This window comes from Danio aesculapii, chromosome 25 (assembly GCF_903798145.1).
Source record: "Danio aesculapii chromosome 25, fDanAes4.1, whole genome shotgun sequence".
In the NCBI taxonomy this organism is placed as follows: Eukaryota; Metazoa; Chordata; class Actinopteri; order Cypriniformes; family Danionidae; genus Danio; species Danio aesculapii.
This window is the reverse complement of record NC_079459.1, coordinates 18739057-18756585: the sequence shown is the minus strand read 5'-3', so window position 1 is coordinate 18756585 and position 17529 is coordinate 18739057. Positions and strand designations below refer to the sequence as shown.

General features: G+C 36.8%; 1 protein-coding gene across 3 annotated transcripts in view; it reads left to right on the top strand.

Moving 5' to 3' along the window:
• The window catches only part of magi2b (membrane associated guanylate kinase, WW and PDZ domain containing 2b), a 227462-nt gene that overhangs the window by 128789 nt on the left and 81144 nt on the right, over positions 1 to 17529 (top strand). For all 3 annotated transcript variants that reach the window (XM_056451972.1, XM_056451971.1, XM_056451970.1), the window contains exon 6: positions 3375 to 3454. In XM_056451972.1, coding sequence (XP_056307947.1) covers positions 3375 to 3454 — 80 coding nt within the window. The remainder of the gene's footprint in view (positions 1 to 3374; positions 3455 to 17529) is intronic.

Here is a 17529-nt window from a genome sequence, read left to right as displayed (position 1 = left end):
TAGATGTGATAACTGTGAAACCATGATTATTCTTCAGACTATAATCGTACAACCAAAATCTTTAATTGTTGCATCCATAATTGTTATGCAGTTCAAAACATAGCATATGAATGTGTTTGAATGTAGAAGAATCCTACTTAAGCAATGCACTGCTTTTGTAAATGCAACATTTGAATGTTTGTAAAAAAAAAAGCCTATTGCACAATGCACTGATATTATGTAGTTTCAAAATGCAATATATTAACATTTTAATGTAGAAAAATACAATGTGGGTGTCTTAAGGAGCAAAAATACAGCATATGGGCTCTGACCCCCATGACAAACTAATTGAATAGCCCTGCCATAGAGAAAAACAGACAGCAAAATGGGAAAATGCAAGTTTATTAAAAATAAAAAACCTGAAAAATCACATGGACGTAAGTATTCACAGCCTTTGCTCAATATTTGTTGATGCACCTTCAGCAGCAATTACAGCCTCAAGTCTTTTTGAATATGATGCCACAAGCTTGGCACACCTGTCTTTGGGAATTTTTGCACATTCCTCTTTGCAGTACCTCTCAAGCTCTATCAGGTTGGATGGGAAGCGACGAAGTACAGCCATTTTCAGATCTCTCCAGAGATGTTCAATAGGATTTAGGTCTGGGCTCTGGCTGGGCCACTTAAGGACATTCACCAAGATGTTGTGAAGCCACTCCATTGAAGTTTTGGCGGTGTGCTTTGGGTCATTGTCCTGCATGAAGATGAACCGTCACCTCAGTCTGAGGTATAGAGCACTCTGAAGCAGGTTTTGATTCAGGATGTCTCTGTACATTGCTGCATTCATTTTTCCCTCTATCCTGACTAGTCTTCCAGTTCCAACTGCTGAAAAACATCCCCACCGCATGATGCTGCCACCATCATGCTTCACTGTAGGGATGGTATTAGCCTGGTGATGAGCGGTGGCTGGTTTGCTCCAAATGTAACGCCTGACATTCACTCCAAAGAGTTCAATTTTAGTCTCATCAGACCAGAGAATTTTGTTTCTTATGGTCTGAGAATCCTTCAGATGCCTTTTGGCAAATTCCAGACGGGCAGTGGCTTCCATCTGTCCACTCTACCATACAGGCCTGATTGGTGGATTGCTGCACATGTTGGTTGTCCTTCTGTAAGGTTCTCCTCTCTCAACAGAAGAACACTGGAGCTCAGACAGAGTGACCATCGGGTTATTGATCACCTCCCTGACTGAGGCCCTTCTCCCCTGATCACTCAGCTTAGGTGGCCGGCCAGCTCTAGGAAGTCCTGGTGGTTCCAAACGTCTTCCACTTATGGATGATGGGGGCCAGTGTGCTAATTGGAATCTTCAGAGCAGCAGAAATTGTTCTTTAACCTTCCCCAGCCTTGTGCCTCCAGACAATCCATGCTTGGTTTGTGCTGTGACATGCACTGTCAACCCTGGGACCTTATATAGTTTATGTACGTGATTTTTCAGGTTTTTTAATTTTAATAAATTTGCAACAATTAAAAAAATATCTTTTTTCACATTGTCATTATGGGGTATTGTGTGTAGAATTTTGAGGAAATAAATGAATTTAATCCATTTTGGAATAGGGCTGTAACATAAAAAAAATGTGGAAAAAGTGAGGTGCTATGAATACTTTCCGAATGCACTGTATAACTATAATACCCTGCCTTTTCCTATATGTATTTTTATTTCATGCTAACACAAAGCAGTTCTGAATATTGATATTTTGAATCGTCATGTACTGTAGGTCAAATTGACCGCATGCATTTCAGCATCCGTTACTTTTTCCTGTGCCTTAAAATATGCTTGCCTCTGTTGCCTAGCAACTCTATGCTAACAAAACATAATTTCTGATAGCAAAACATAACTTTACTCCAGACTTCAAAACAACATTTTCACTGCAGTAAAAAAACCTTGCTCTTCTGCTTGCTGGACAATGTGAGATACACACCTTCAGGGTTGGTGTAGTACATGATGCACAGTAATAGACTATATTACTGTATTATTAATTACAATTTTAGGGTTATGACTTAATGAAATATGATGACACATTCACATTCAACTTTCGAGTTTAAATATAATGTGATGAAAATTTGTAATGGAATTCTGGTAACTCCGGTGTTAATGCAGAAATGTTTTTTTGCATTTGTTCTTTGTTTCTTGTTAAATTTGTGAAGTTCATTGGATTGTTTTAACATTTCATAATAGGGATTGCACCGAATTTAAAATTGTTGGCCGAAAACATAATTGTCAGTTTTTAGCCAAAAGAGAAACTCTGGCGAAAATATAACAACAAAAAGGATATCCATAGTCATCCACAGTCCATCCATAGTCACTGTACTATCTGAAGCAGCATTCACACAGAATTCATAAAGTGTTGCACTGCGCTAATGAACCCATTCATTTCAATGGCTTGTACCACACAAGGGAGGTTTGTTTCTGTGTAGACCAAAGAGCAAGAGCAATGGAAAAGCAAAGTCTGCTCAAATAACACATTTATTTGCAGTACACTTGTTCCTGCTGCTTGCGATAGCGCTGCTGTGCTGTCATGGTAAGCACTAGTAAAATGACGACTCTTGACTCGTTCACATTGAATAAAGTGTGACTATTTTACTGGCTTGTGTGAATTAAAATCAGAATAAGCTAAGTTATTGAGTTCAAATTTATTCATCCCCTTCCAGCCACAATCCAGTACTGGGAAACACCCATACACTCTCACATTCACACATGCATACATACACTACGGCCAATTTAGTTTATCCAATTCCCCTATAGCGTCGGAGGAAACCCACGCGAACACGGGGAAAACATACAAACTCCACACTTCTTGCTGTAAGGCGACAGTGTTAACCACTGAGCCACCGTGCCGCCCTGAGTTCAATTCAGAAAGTCTTCAAAGTTACTTGATATTATTTACTAATTATTACAAAGCATTTTCGGTGTCAACCTGGAATTTTCATTTCTGTTCCTCCTTATGTTCTAAAGAACATTCACTTTACAAATTAACATGCTACCACTTTGAGTAGGAATGAACTGGCACTGGATTTTGCTGAGCCTCGTGTCACGATGATGCACAAATTGCCTTAAAACCGAATCTGCCAGAGCAACAGAAGGAAAAACAGTCTGAAGAGAGAATGATGTTTCCTTGTCTCGCATCAGTCCTTAATGAGAAACAAGGGACTTATTAAGAATATCGATTGTCATTGTGGTGACTGGAAAAACCCAACTGTGACTGAGGCCTTCTGGGATACACAATTGAGAATGTTTTACATTTGAAAGAGAGTCTTGGACCAATATTTGGCACAAAGAGACTCTTCAGGTTCAGATAATGGTAGCTAAACTACAACACAATGTTTTTCTTTGTTCTTTTCAGTCACAATACCAAAACGACGTCATGGTTGGACCCTCGACTAGCGAAGAAAGCTAAACCTCCAGAGGAGTGTGAGGAAGATGGTGAGTGTGTTACTGTAACACAAGCGTGCGTGTGTGTGTTTTACACTGCAGTCATGACCTCTGCTTGTATTTTTTCCCTCTGGAGATGTACGCATGAGAGATTGTTTTATGAATTCTGAGGGGGAGATCGTGTTTTGTGAGATGTCAGAACATATTCTGGTTTCATAAAACATCCAGAAAGACAAGTGCTGCTAGCTTATGATTACACATTGGGTTTCTAATGACAGAATGGATGGATAAAATGTCTCAGCTAGCACTGGTGAATCGGTTTATCTATTTATTTGTTCATTTTTTTTGTGAGTCATTTGTTTGTTCAGTCGTATAACCATCCATCTGTCAGTCTATACATACATCTTTTCTCCATATTTTAATGTTTATTTGTTTATTCATTCATTCATTTCAAATGAATACTCGTTCTTTTGCTTGATCAGTTGTTTGTCTGATCTGGTCATATAGCAATGCATTCATCCGTCTGACCATTAATTCGTTGATTCATTAATTGATGCATACTTAAATACATCTTTTCTTCATTTGTTCTTCATTCATTCATCTTATAAATAGCTGTTCTTGATTTTCTACTTAAGTTTGATCATTTGCTTGTTTTGTTGTCATAGATCCATTCATTTAGACATCTCCGTTTATTTACTTGCTTCTCATTCTTCCATTTCTTAAGAACACATCATTCATTTTTTTTGTTTGCTTTCGTTTGATCATTTGTTTGTTTGTTCAGTCATCCCTCCATACAATCATCAGATCATCCACCCATTGTCATCTGCATAAGCATCTATCCATCCATTTATAAATTTGTCCACCCTTCATTCATTCATTTGTTCAATTATTCATTTGTTCACATACTCATGTTCACATATCCATCCATACAGCCATCTATGCATCTGTCCATCCACCCACCATTCATTCATTCATTCATTCGTTCATTCATTCATTCGTTCGTTCGTTTATTCATCAATACACCCAAATGCATTAATTCACTCAATTATCTGTTCTACCATTCAATTACCTAACCATCCTTTCATCTGTCTATCCTCCCACCAACACTCATTCATTCATTCATTCATTCATTCATTCACCAATCCATCCATCCATCCATACATACATCTCTGTTCATCCACCCACCATTCATTCATTCATTAATTTATTCATTCATTCATCCATTCATCCATCTATTCATTCATTCATCTTTTTAGACTGTAATTCATTCATTCATTCATTCATTCATTCATTCATTCACCAATCCATCCATCCATCCATACATACATCTCTGTTAATCTACCCACCATTCATTCATTCATAAATTCATTCGTTCATTCATTCATTCATCCATTCATCCATCTATTCATTCATTCATCTATTTAGACTGGCATTCATTCATTCATCCATTCATCCATCTATTCATTCATTCATCTATTTAGACTGTCATTCATTCATTCACCAATCCATCCATCCATTCATACATACATCTCTGTTCATCCACCCACCATTCATTCATTCATTCATTCATTCATTCATTCATTCATTCATTCATTCATTCATTCATCCATTCATCTATTCATTCATCTATTTAGACTGTCATTTATTCATTCATTCATCTGTTTGCCCATCCATCCACCCACCCACCCACCAAACATTAGTTAGTTCGTTCATTCATTCATTGATTCATTCGCCTATCCATCCGCCCATCCTTACACCCACCAAACATTCCTTTGTTCCTTCGTTTGCTTATAAGTTCATTCTGCCATCCATCAATGCACCCACCCACCAAAAATTCATTCACTTGGTCATTTTGCTATTTATCCTTACATTAATTACTTAAATAACCCATTCATCCACCAAACATTCATTCATCTATCTGTCATCCATCCAACCAAACCTTCATTTATTCATCCATCCACCCATTCACTAAACCTTCATTCATTAATCTATCCTGCCATTTATCCATAAATTCATTAATCTATTCATCCATTCATCCATCCTTCCATCCATTTAACCACCAAACATTCATTCATCTATCCATTATCCATCCACCCATTCCCCAAACCTCCATTCATTCAATCATCCATTCACCAATTCTCCAAACTTTCATTCATTTATCTATCCTGCCATTTATCCTTACATTCATTCATCTATGCATTCATCCATCAAACATCCATTGATGAATCCATCCATCCACCCACCCACCAAACTTTCTTTCTTTCTTTCTTTCTTTCTTTCTTTCTTTCTTTCTTTCTTTCTTTCTTTCTTTCTTTCTTTCTTTCTTTCTTTCTTTCTTCTTTCTTTCTTTCTTTCTTTCTTTCTTTCTTTCTTTCTTTCTTTCTTTCTTCTGTCCATGCATCCATACACTCATCATTCATTTATTCATTCATTTGTCCATCCATACACTCACAATTCATTCATTAATTAATTCATTCATTCATCCATTCATTCATTCATTCATTCATTCATTCATTCATATATTTGTCCAATTTCTGTGAGCTGCATTTTTTATTTGTTCATTCCCACCTCAAATATTACCTGCGCTCTAAAAATAGAGCACCAGTTAGCGTGGCACATTCATTAGCATGCTCAAATACACTGTTTTCTTTCTAGCTGGGCTGTTAAACATGCATGATGGTTCTACGTACCCAAATCTGCCGTCTTTGAAACCCACTGTTGAATTAAAATGCAATTTAATGGGGCCAGAGAAATCAATATCTCTTTCCACAGGCCTTTTAATGCCTCCCTGTGACTTGACTACTAATAACCCTCTCCCTATTACAAAATACATCTTGCTTTTGGCAAAAAAAGTAAGCTTATAAGCATCATCAAGATTGATTTACATTGTGTTCGATAATATCTGCTGCTCTCTTGATCCACGTGTGCATCTTCAAACTTCAGAAATCTACGTGATTCAGAATTAATTTCAGGTGTCTGTTAGAGTATGATCCTGATGAGTTGGCACAGTTTCATCATTAATTTCCATCAAACCTTGATAAATGATGAACTGTACATGTCAACTTAGTTTTAGTTGGTGGTCACAACATTTAACACAACACTTGCCTGTGTTAATTAGCAAAAATGTGTCACAATTTATTTGGTGCTTGCTGATTAGTAACTGATTAGTTTGTTGGTTTTGAGGGCACTAAGTTTAAATGACTTTTAAGGTGGGATTCTGCAGGGCAAAACGATGCTTTTTTACATTTAAATTTTTTAATATTTGCCTTTTATAAATAGTTTTTATGGTCTTTTTTGAATACCTTTTATCGATTTATTTCTGTAGAGTTTAGTGGCCATGAATATTTTGCTTTTTCAATATGAGTCCTAATCACCATTATAATCATAATTTACACACCAAACAGTTTTATAAATATCTGTATTCTGAATTTTTTTACTGAGGCTAATGTTCAAACATAAATATTTGCAACATTTTATTCTTTTTCTGGCTGTTCACAGTCATTTCTGAATTATGGAGTGATTAAAAAAAGATTTCCAAAATCCCTTTTCCACTCAAAAATTAAACAAAAATCCTGAATTTGACAGATTTTTGTGCTAAAAATAAATGCAAATGAGTGCATGTAAAAATACAATGCGGCCTCATTTCCATATATAAACATTTTAGAAAATTTCTAATACGAAAAAGGTTTCCGATTCTTAATGTAATCAAACAGATGGGCAAGTATGATTATAAATATTAGTTTTACTCCATTCACCTGCAGTGTCTTGCCTTAAATATGCACACACACACACACACACACACACACACGCTGCTCATATTTACACTTGTGCACTCAATGCACTCGAATCTACACTCAGTGAATGAAAGAGCCTGAACAAGAGACTTCTCCCATAGTTGCCATGGCAACTGCCGATGGACGACCATTGATTTAAGGAGGCTTGAGAAATAGATATTTAAGGTGGTCTGGGTTATAGATGTTAAAAGCAGGAATGGTCTGAAAATGTCATGCACACACAGGCTATATATATATATATATATATGTATAATAATTAATATTTTCTGAATTCTGAATGTGGTGCATTAATAATCTCTTCAGCATCTTTCTAAACATTATAACATTTTTATTTTATAAATTAATGTATTATTTATAAAGTAAAATTTCCAATGTTTGAAATGTTCAAATGTTTGTTTTTCACATTTCAAACTATAATTATTACTCTTTATTGTTTTAATCATTTGTTTTAATACTTCTGGTAATGATCTGTTAATCCTTAATAAAAATGATAAAGTTATATAACTTTTTTGATTATATCTGTAAATGTACAGTTATGCGGGAAATATCTCATTTATATCAGAATTAGAAAATTTGATTTTGTAAAATTTTTGTTATTAAATATTATTGTGTATTATTCATTTGTTTTCTGAATTTGATATATTTTTAGTTATTTGTATAAAAGTTATCTGTGCAGTACTGAACATTTGAAATATTGCTCAATTGTTTATAATTAGTTATTCAAATAAATAAGCAATTGTAACATGAATAGATAAATATTGAATGTAAATAATATAATGACAAAAGTCTTGTCGCCTATCCAAGCGTTAGGAACAACAAATTATAACTTGACTTCTAGTGGATCATTTGGTATCAGAAGTGGCTTTTATGAAAGGAAAAGGCCTCTAGATTATGCTTATTTTACTAAAATACAATATGATCATGCCTTGACTTTAATTACTGTAATTATTAGGGCAGTAAGGTCTGACTTTGCTTAGACACTTAACAGAAATAATGTACAGTATAGAATATGTGGGAAAAGAATTAATGTTGTGTTTGACTTCCATGAGCTTGGCAGACTGCATCCATACATCTCTGCAATGACTCAAATAACTTAGATCAAATATCTCAAAATATCAATAAAGTCATCTGGAATAGCAAAGAAAGCATTCTTGCAGGACTTTCAGAGTTCATCAAGATTCTTTGGATTCATCTTCTATGCCTCCTCCTTCATCTTACCCCAGACATGCTCAATAATGTTCATATCTGGTGACTGGGCTGGCCAATCCTGAAGCACCTTGATCTTCTTTGCTTTCAGGACTTTTGATTTGGAGGCTGAAGTATGAGAGGAAGCGCTATCCTGCTGAAGAATTTGCCCTCTCCTGTGGTTTGTCATGCAATAGGCAGCACAAATGTCTTGATACCTCAGTCTGTTGATGTTGCCATCCACTCTGCTGATGTCTTGCACGCCTTCATACTGAATGTAACCCCAAACCATGATTTTTCCTTCACCAAACTTGACGGCTTTCTGTGAGAATCTTGGGTCCTTGCAGATTCCAGTAGGTCTTCTGCAGTATTTGTGATGATTGGGATGCAGTTCACCAGATGATTGATCTGAAAAAAACTACCTTCTGACACTTTTCAAATGATCAACTAGAAGTCAAGTTATTATGTGTTGCTCTTACAACTGGGATTGACGACAAGACATTTGTCTAGTAGTCTAAACATAATATATAAAAAGAATAAATAGTAAGTTTACTAAGAGTTTTCTAAGTGTTGTACATTGGTAACATTCAGATCATATTGTCAATATTCATAACTTTATAAATAATTTTCAACACAGTTTCAACACATCCAGTAATGTTTCTTAATATAGAAGGTGACATCATATATTTTACGCTGACTTTTAAAATTACTCAAATTTAGCTCCCAAAAATAAATGCATTTTATTAACTATACAGCATTATTACTATAACCCTGACTCGCATGCATAGTTTTCATATATTAAACGAAAACTACAGTAAATCCACCCAGGATTATGTCACACTTAACACTTTTTTCTATTAAGAAAAGTGTCACCATCTGCTGTGTTACTCATCTCTCTCACTCACCTAAAGGCGTGTTTATGACACCTATAAGAAGCTGGTCCTGAATCCTCTTGGGAAAGGATTCTGCTTAATGTAAAGCCAAAATAAGAGCATGTTGGTGACTGCGAGGAGAAGGGTCAAGCATTAGTGGATGTCAGTCGGTGTGTGTGTAGGAAGGAATTGATTGCTATAACCCTCCTAGTGAGGTGCGAGGAGCTTGTTGGTGGTCACACCTGCTCCTGCCTCCTCCAGCCCAGCGATCTGTTCCATTCACTCAACTAATGACTCTCTGAACACAGCATGGCTTTATTAGCAGTTGTTTTTGACACAGTATGGATAAAAAGTAGCTTCGAGGGCACGTCTGTTGTATATATTTGGGTTGGAGAATGCAATGACTTTATGTTTCTTTGTTTGTTTGCATGTTTTCACTGGTCCCGTCACAAAATAAACAAATAAATGATAACTTATTGTGATGAAAAATATATGACAATTTAACATAAATAAATTTACTTCATGCCACTTTGTTTTGATAGGTTTCTAGGGCATTGTGTGGTTGTTTGGGTGTTCAGATATGTTGCTAGGCAAAAGTGTGGTCGTTGCTAGGGTGTTGAGTGGTTGCCAGGCCATTGTGTGGTTGCTAAATTGGTCTGATTGGTTTCTATGGAAAAGACTGGTCGTTGCTAGGGTGTTCAGAGAGGTTGCTAGGTATTTTGAGCAGTTGCCAGGCTAATGCGTGGTTGCTAGGATGTTCTGAGTGGTTAGTATAGAAAAGTGTAGTGGATGCTTGGGTGTTCTGAGTAGTTGCCAGGACATTGTGTGATTGTTGGGGTTGGTTACTGTGGAAGTGTTGTGAGTGCTAGCTATTTCTGAATGGTTGCCAGGGCATTGTGAGGTCGCTAGAGTATTTTAGGTGGTTGCCAGGCTAATGTGCTATTACTAGATTATTTGTAGTTGTTGCTATGGATATGTGTGGTGGTTGCTAGGGTGTTCAGAGAGGTTTCCAATGCATTGTGTGGTTGCTAGGGTATTTGAGTGGTTGCCAGGCTAATGTGCGGTTGCTAGGATGTTCTGAGGGATTACTGTGGAAAAGTGTGGTGAATGCTAGAGTGTAGTTGCCAGGAGATTGTGTGGTTGTTGGGGTTGTCTGAGTGGTTGCTAGGTTGTTCTGAGTGGTTACTGTGGAAGTGTTGGTAGTGCTAGGTTTTCCTGAGTGCTCACTATGGTGTTCCGAGTGGTTTCCATGGCATTGTGAGGTTTGCTAGGGTATTTTGAGTGGTTGCCAGGCTAATCTGTGCTTGCTAGGATGTTCTGAGTGTTCACTGTGGAAAAGTGTGGAGAATGCTAGGGTGTTCTGAGTAGTTGCCAGGAGATTGTGTGGTTGTTGTGGTTTTCTGAGTGGTTGCTATGGTGTTCTGAGTGGTTACTGTGAAAGTGTTGTGTGTGCTAGGTTTTCCTGTGTGCTTGCTAGGATGTTCTGAATGGTTACTGTGGAGAGTCTGGTGAATGCTATAGGGTGTTCTGAGTAGTTGCCAGGAGATTGTATGGTTGTTGGGGTTTTCTGAGTGGTTACTATGGTGTTCTGAGTGGTTACTGTGGAAGTGTTGTGTGTGCTAGGTTTTCCTGTGTGCTCCCTATGGTGTTCTGAGTAGTTGCCAGGGCACTGTGAAGTTGCTAGGGTTTTTTCAGTGGTTGCCAGGCCAATGTATGATTGTTTGGATAGGATGTTCTGTGTGGTGGATGCTATGGTGTTCTGAGTGGTTGCCAGGCTTTGTGTGGTTGCTAGGATGTTCTGAGTGGTTGCTATTTGGAAAATGCCAAGAGTGGTTTCTATGGCAAAGTATTGTGGGTGCTATGGTTTTAAGAGAGGTTGCTAAGGCATCACATAATTGCTAGGGTGTTCTGAGTGGTTGCTATGGAAATGTGTATTGGTTGTTAGGGTGTTTAGAGAGGTTTCTAATACATAGTGTGTTTGCTAGGGTATTTTGAGTGAATGTCGGGCTAATGTGTGGTTGCTAAGATGTTCTGAGTGGTTACTGTGGAAAAGTGTGATGAATGCTAGGGTGTTTAGAGAGGTTGCTATTTGGAAAATACCAAGAGTGGTTACTGTGGTAAAATATTGGGGGTACTATGATGTTTAGAGAGGTTATTAAGGCATTGCATGGTTGCTAGGGTGTTCTGAGTGTTTGCTTTGGAAACATGTGGTGGTTGCTAGGGTGTTCAGAGAGGTTACTAATAAATTGTGTGGTTGCTAGGGTATTATGAGGAGTTGCCAGGCTAATGTGCGTTTGCTAGGATGTTCTGAGTGGTTACTGTAGAAAAGTGTGGTGGATTCTAGGGTATACTGTGTAGTTGCCAGGACAACATGTGGTTGTTGGAGTTTTTTGAGTAGTCGGTAGGGTCTTCTGAGTGGTTGCCAGGCCATTGTGAAGTTGCTAAGGTATTTTGAGTGGTTGCCAGGGCAATATGAGGTTGCTAGGGCATTTTAAGTGGTAGCCAAATGAAATTACTAGAATATTTGTAGTGGTTGCTATGGACATGTGTGGTGGTTGCTAGGGTGTCAGTGAGGTTTCTAATGCGTTGTGTGGTTGCTAGGGTATTAAGCAGTTGCCAGGATAATGTGCGGTTGCTAGGATGTTCTGAGTGGTTACTGTAGAAAAGTGTGGTGGATGCTAGGGTGTTCTGAGTAGTTGCCAGAAGATTGTGTGGTTGTTAGGGTTTTCTGAGTGGTTGCTAGGGTGTTCTGTGTGATTACTGTGGAAGTGTTGTGAGTGCTAGGTTTTTCGGAGTGGTTGCCAGGCCAATGTGCTGTTACTGGAATATTTTTTAATGGTTACTGTGGGTGCGGTGGATGCTGAAGTGTTCAGAGAGGTTGCTAAGGTATTGTGTGGTTGCAAGGGTGCTCAGAGTAGTTGCTGGGGCACTGTGTGTGTGGTAGTGTTGTGAGTGGTTAGTAGGGCATTGTTTTGTATTTTTATAAGGTATTTTGAGTGGTTCACAAGGTGTTGTGGAATTGCAAGAGTGTTATGAGATGTTATCAGGGCATTGTGAAGTCACTACAGTGTTCTGGGTTGTTGTTAACAAAATTTGGTGTGTTCTATGGTAATTTGGGTGCGTGTTCTGTTTGTTCTGAGGTGTAACCAGGGTGTTGTAATGTTGCTAGAATGTTCTGAGTGGTTGTCAGGGCATTGTTTGATGGTTGCTTGTGTATGTTAAGTAGTTTCCAGGGCACTTTTGTGTTTGTTTGCTAGGGTTTTGTGAGGGGTTGCCAGGAGATTGTTTTGTGGTTGTGTGGTTGCTAGGGTATTTTGAGTAGTATCCATGGCATTATGAGGTTGCTTTATTGTTTAAGATATTTTGCTAGAATGGGGTTTCTAGGGTATTCTAAATTGCTGTTAATGGTTGTTGTTACACTGTTATATGTGATTGTAACTTTTAAATGTTTACTAGGGAATTATTCTGTGTTGATTTTTATTTATAAATGGTAACTAGGGTGTAGTGTATTAGTGTATGTTGGGGTGTATTCAGAGAAGTTTTAGGAGCATTTTGGGTGTCTGCTACAGTGTATTGTATGTTTAGCGGGATATTCAATGAGGTTGCTAGGGCATTGTTTAATGGCTGTTTGGGTGTTCTGAGAGGTTAATTAAGGCATTGTTTGGAGGTTGCTTGGGAGTTCTTAGTGATTAAGTAGGATATTGTTTAGTGGTTGCTAGGGTGTTCGGAGTCGTTAATTCAGACCTTGTGTGTCTAACTGCTTTATTAGGGATTAGTTTGGTAAGTGATTTATTAGGGCGTTGTTTGGTGGTTCCTATGGTGTTCTGAGTGATTAATTAGCATATTGCTTGGTAGTTGCTAGGGTGATCTGAGCTGTTAACAAGTGAATTGTTTGGTGGTTCATAGGGTGTTTTGAGTTATTCTAAATTTTAGTTTGATTTTAATGTGTTTTTTATTGAATTGCTAAGGACATTTCAGTTTACTGCTTTGGTGTTCACTGAATTTGATGGGTTGTTGTAGGAGGAGGACACTGCTAAGACGTTGCTAGGTGTTTAGAATGATTACTATATCAGACAAGTGCTTATTTGTGGTTGCTAGGTTCTCATAGTTGTTGCTTGAGTGTTCTGAATGGTTTCTAGGCAGCTCCTAAAGCACTTTTTAGTTGGTATTAAAGCATTCGAAGCGGAATTTATTTGGTGGTCGCTTTGGTGTTTGGATTAATTGCATGGGTGACTGAATGCTATTGCTAACCCATTGCTTAGCGGTTTCTGTGGTGTAAGTTATTGCTAGGTGTTCAGAGGGGTTACAAAGAACAGTGCTACCACAGGATGCTGTAGGTGTTCAAAGTAATTTCTAGGAAGCTTCTAAATAATATTTGGTGGTTGCTAAATGGTTATCGAATGTTGTTTAGTGGTTGCTAAGGTGTTACAAGAATGTTCTGGTGTATTCTGAATGGTTGATCTATTCTATGTTTGTGTGTGTCCTATATATGAGGTTTCTTGAACATATTTTAGGAATTGGTTATTAGTTACTCAGTGGTTAGGATGAGGTTTCTAGGGAGTTTGAGCTGTTGCTAGGGCATTTTTTTGTTTACTTAAGTGTTCAGAATGGTTTCTAGGCAGCTTCTAAAGCACTGTTTAGCTGTTATTAGAGTATTCTGAGTGGGATTTATTTATTAGTATTTTTGGTGTTTGGAGTAGTTGCATGGGTGACTGAATGCTAACCCATTGCTTAGCGATTTCTGGGGTGTAAGTTGTTGCTAGGTGTTCAGAGTGATTTCAAAGAACAGTGCTACCACAGGATGCTGTAGGTGTTTAAAGTAGTTTCTAGGAAGCTTCTTAATCATTTTTTAGTGGTTGCTGAATAGTTGTTGTTTAGTGGTTGCTAAGGTGTTTACAAGAATTTTCTAGTGTATTCTGAATGGTTGATTGTTATATTCTACAGTGTTCTATTCTATGAGGTTTCTTGAACTTTTGTAAGAATTTGCTATGAAGTTACTTAGTGGTTAAGATGAGGTTTCTAGGGAGTTTTGAGCTGTTTCTAGGCCATTGTTTTTTGGTCACCTTTTGGTTATTGTTTTGGGTGTTCTGAATGGTTTCTTGGCACCTCCTAAAGCACTGTTTAGTTGTTATTAAAGTATTCAGAGTGGGATTTATTTGCTGGTCGTCGCTTTGGAGTAGCTGCATTGGTGACTGAATGCTAACCCATTACTTAGCGGTTTCTGTGGTGTTAGTTATTGCTAGGTGTTCAGAGTGGTTCAAAAAACAGTGCTACTACAGGATGCTGTAGGTGTTTAAAGTAGTTTCTAGGAAGCTTCTAAATCATATTTTGGTGTTTGCTAAATAGTTATCGAATGTTGTTTAGTGGTTGCTAAGGTGTTACAAGAAATTTTCTAGTGTATTCTGAATAATTGATCTGTGTTGGTGTGTGTTCTATTCTACGAGGTAGGGCATTGTTTCTTGATTGCTTGGGTGTTCTGAGTAGTTGCTAGGTTGATCCTGAATGGTTGTAAAGGCATTTCAGGTGAAAGGTATAATATTCTGTGTTTTTTATAGGACAGGTTTGTTTCCGAGAGGTTGCCAGGGCATAGTTTAGTGCAGTGTTTCTCAACCACATTCCTGGAGGACCACCAGCACTGCACGTTTTGGATGCCTCCGTTGTCTCTCACACACATTACAGGCCTATCAGTCTCTTCTAATGAGCCGATGATGTGAATCAGGTGTGTTTGGTTAGAGAGACATAGAAATGTGCAGAACTGGTGGTCCTCCTGGAACGTGGTTGAGAAACATTGGTTTATTGGTTTCTGGGTAGTTCTGTGTGTTTGATAGTGTGTATCAAGACTGTTATAATGTTTATTGGTTCCTTTAGAGTATAGATAACATTGTCATCTTGATGTGAAACTTAAAGAATGCAAAGGAAACTACACCTAGGTACAACAGAGATCTGAAAGGTATATCACACACATGAAAAAATGTGTACAAATAATGTCCACAGCAAGAAATAATAGAGGAAATTAGAGTGTGTTTCCATAACCCGGCTCTGATTGAGTGACTAGGAAAAAACGCCATCTGTGAAGTTAATTACTGTAGAAGGGCTGTCTGAAAAGATATGAGTTATGTTGGCCTTTTGTTTATGTGAGCTTGATTTACATGTTTACTGCGCTCCAGTTGCTCACAATAAATTCACGATGTATCTGCGTATATTAACGTGTTTGTGAGGAATGTCGGTGCGTTTCACCGGTGATGTTTTTGATAATTACTGTGCGAGTTTGCACCCGTGTCCCATTTCTTCCTGATGTTTCAATAATATCAAATTTGGCTTCAAAACAAAAGCAACAGGAAAAAGCATCTGGAATTCTGCATTTGATGACGTTTGTCATTTGTTTTGTGCGTCTCAGGCGGATTGAATGGCATGAAAGTATGTTGGCACTAACCTTCGGGCTGCCAGATCTCCCTTCACTTACCGCTGTGTGTCCTAATTAAGCTTTGTTTTACACACCGACTGCCAGCTTGAACGGCCGGCTGGATTGTTTCGGGATGCCGAATTGAAATTCTGGCGTGTGCCGGGAATGTGTGTTTTTAAAAGACGTCTAGACTGATTTACCCACTAGTATTATCATACACCGCAGGCATCCCTGGGGTTATTGATTCACTGGACTGGGCTCGGCTATAATGAAAACTGTGAGGAATGTTTTCATGACGTGCCATGCATTAAATGGCTCATTTTTATTTATTTATTTATATATTTTTTGCTCCTGAAGGTTGCATATTCTCCTTTACTGTTTTTGTAATTATTTCTAAATATTGTATTATGAAAATTCTTCTCTTGAAGGCTGATTAGATCATACAATATGAAGGAAAGCAAGGGTCAAATTTATTTATTCATAAACCGTGCTAACGCCAAGCATTTTGCATAGAAGGATGATAACTTTTTAAATCATTTATTATCATGAGTATATTTTTATTGGAATCAAAGAGTGTTCTGCACACAGGAAAGATATGACCACATATAAAAATATGAACATATATATATATATATGAATATGTGTATATATATGTATATATATGTATTTATATACATTGGACATATATATATACATACATGTATATGTACATATTTGATAACTGTAATAATATGAAGGAGTATACAAAAAAAATCTGTAAATTAGCTGTTTTTCGTATTTAGTGATTCATGTTTTATTTAAAAATGTTCCCCATTTATTCATGCTTGAATTGCATTATGGAACATTTAACTGCAAACGTGAAAATATATATTACACATATACACGCATACGTATATGAATAAGCATACTTGAAAAATAACAATAACAGTTAATAATTGAATAAACGTGTATTGTTCAATTGAAAACGTGTATTGAATAAACCTGTATTGTACTTTCAATGCAAGTTTTCAATAATAATATTAAAACACTTTACATTAAAGCAGTTTTACATATTAAAAATACAAAATATATTGACAAACTTCTAATTGTTAATACTATATTTTTTGTCACGATAAACTTTTTTTTCATAGTAAAGTACTTTACGTCTTCTGACAGTCATTATTACAGTTTCAGCTTTTCATTCTTAAACCATGATTGATTATCGTGATAAAACTCGCTGTAAATACTGTAACATTGCGATTAGCTGTTTTGTGTAAATGCATGTTTATATAAATAGTTAATAAATATATATATATATATATATATATATATATATATATATATATATATATATATATATATATATATATACACAGTTCAAGCATGTTATATTCCTTTCATTTAAAGTTTGTGCTTCACACAGTACTATTGAAAATAATGATCTGCAGTTTGTCTACATGAAATTTAATTGCAATATCACTCAGAAAAATCACAATTAGATATTTTCTCACAGCTTTATGCAGTTTGGTAAAAAATAAGGTAAACATGCACCCGTGTGAGGTAGTTTCCAAGTGTAGGTTCAGCAAAAAATAAAAATACCTTCAATAAAAAAACAAAAAAAACAATGTACACTAAATAATGCAAACATAAGTGAACAAATCCAAACAGTCCAGATCCTTGTTTATGTTGTTAGCCGTTATGTTGTACAAAGCAGCAAATTTTATTTGCTATTTATTTCATTATGATATGCAAAACAAAAAAGGATAGTTCAGCTAAAAACAAAAACTTACTCCGTTTACTCACCCTCAAGTAGTTATTAACCCCTTGCTGAAAATCTGTAACCATTGACTTCCACAGTGAGAAAAACAAATACTATGGAATTCAGTGTTGACT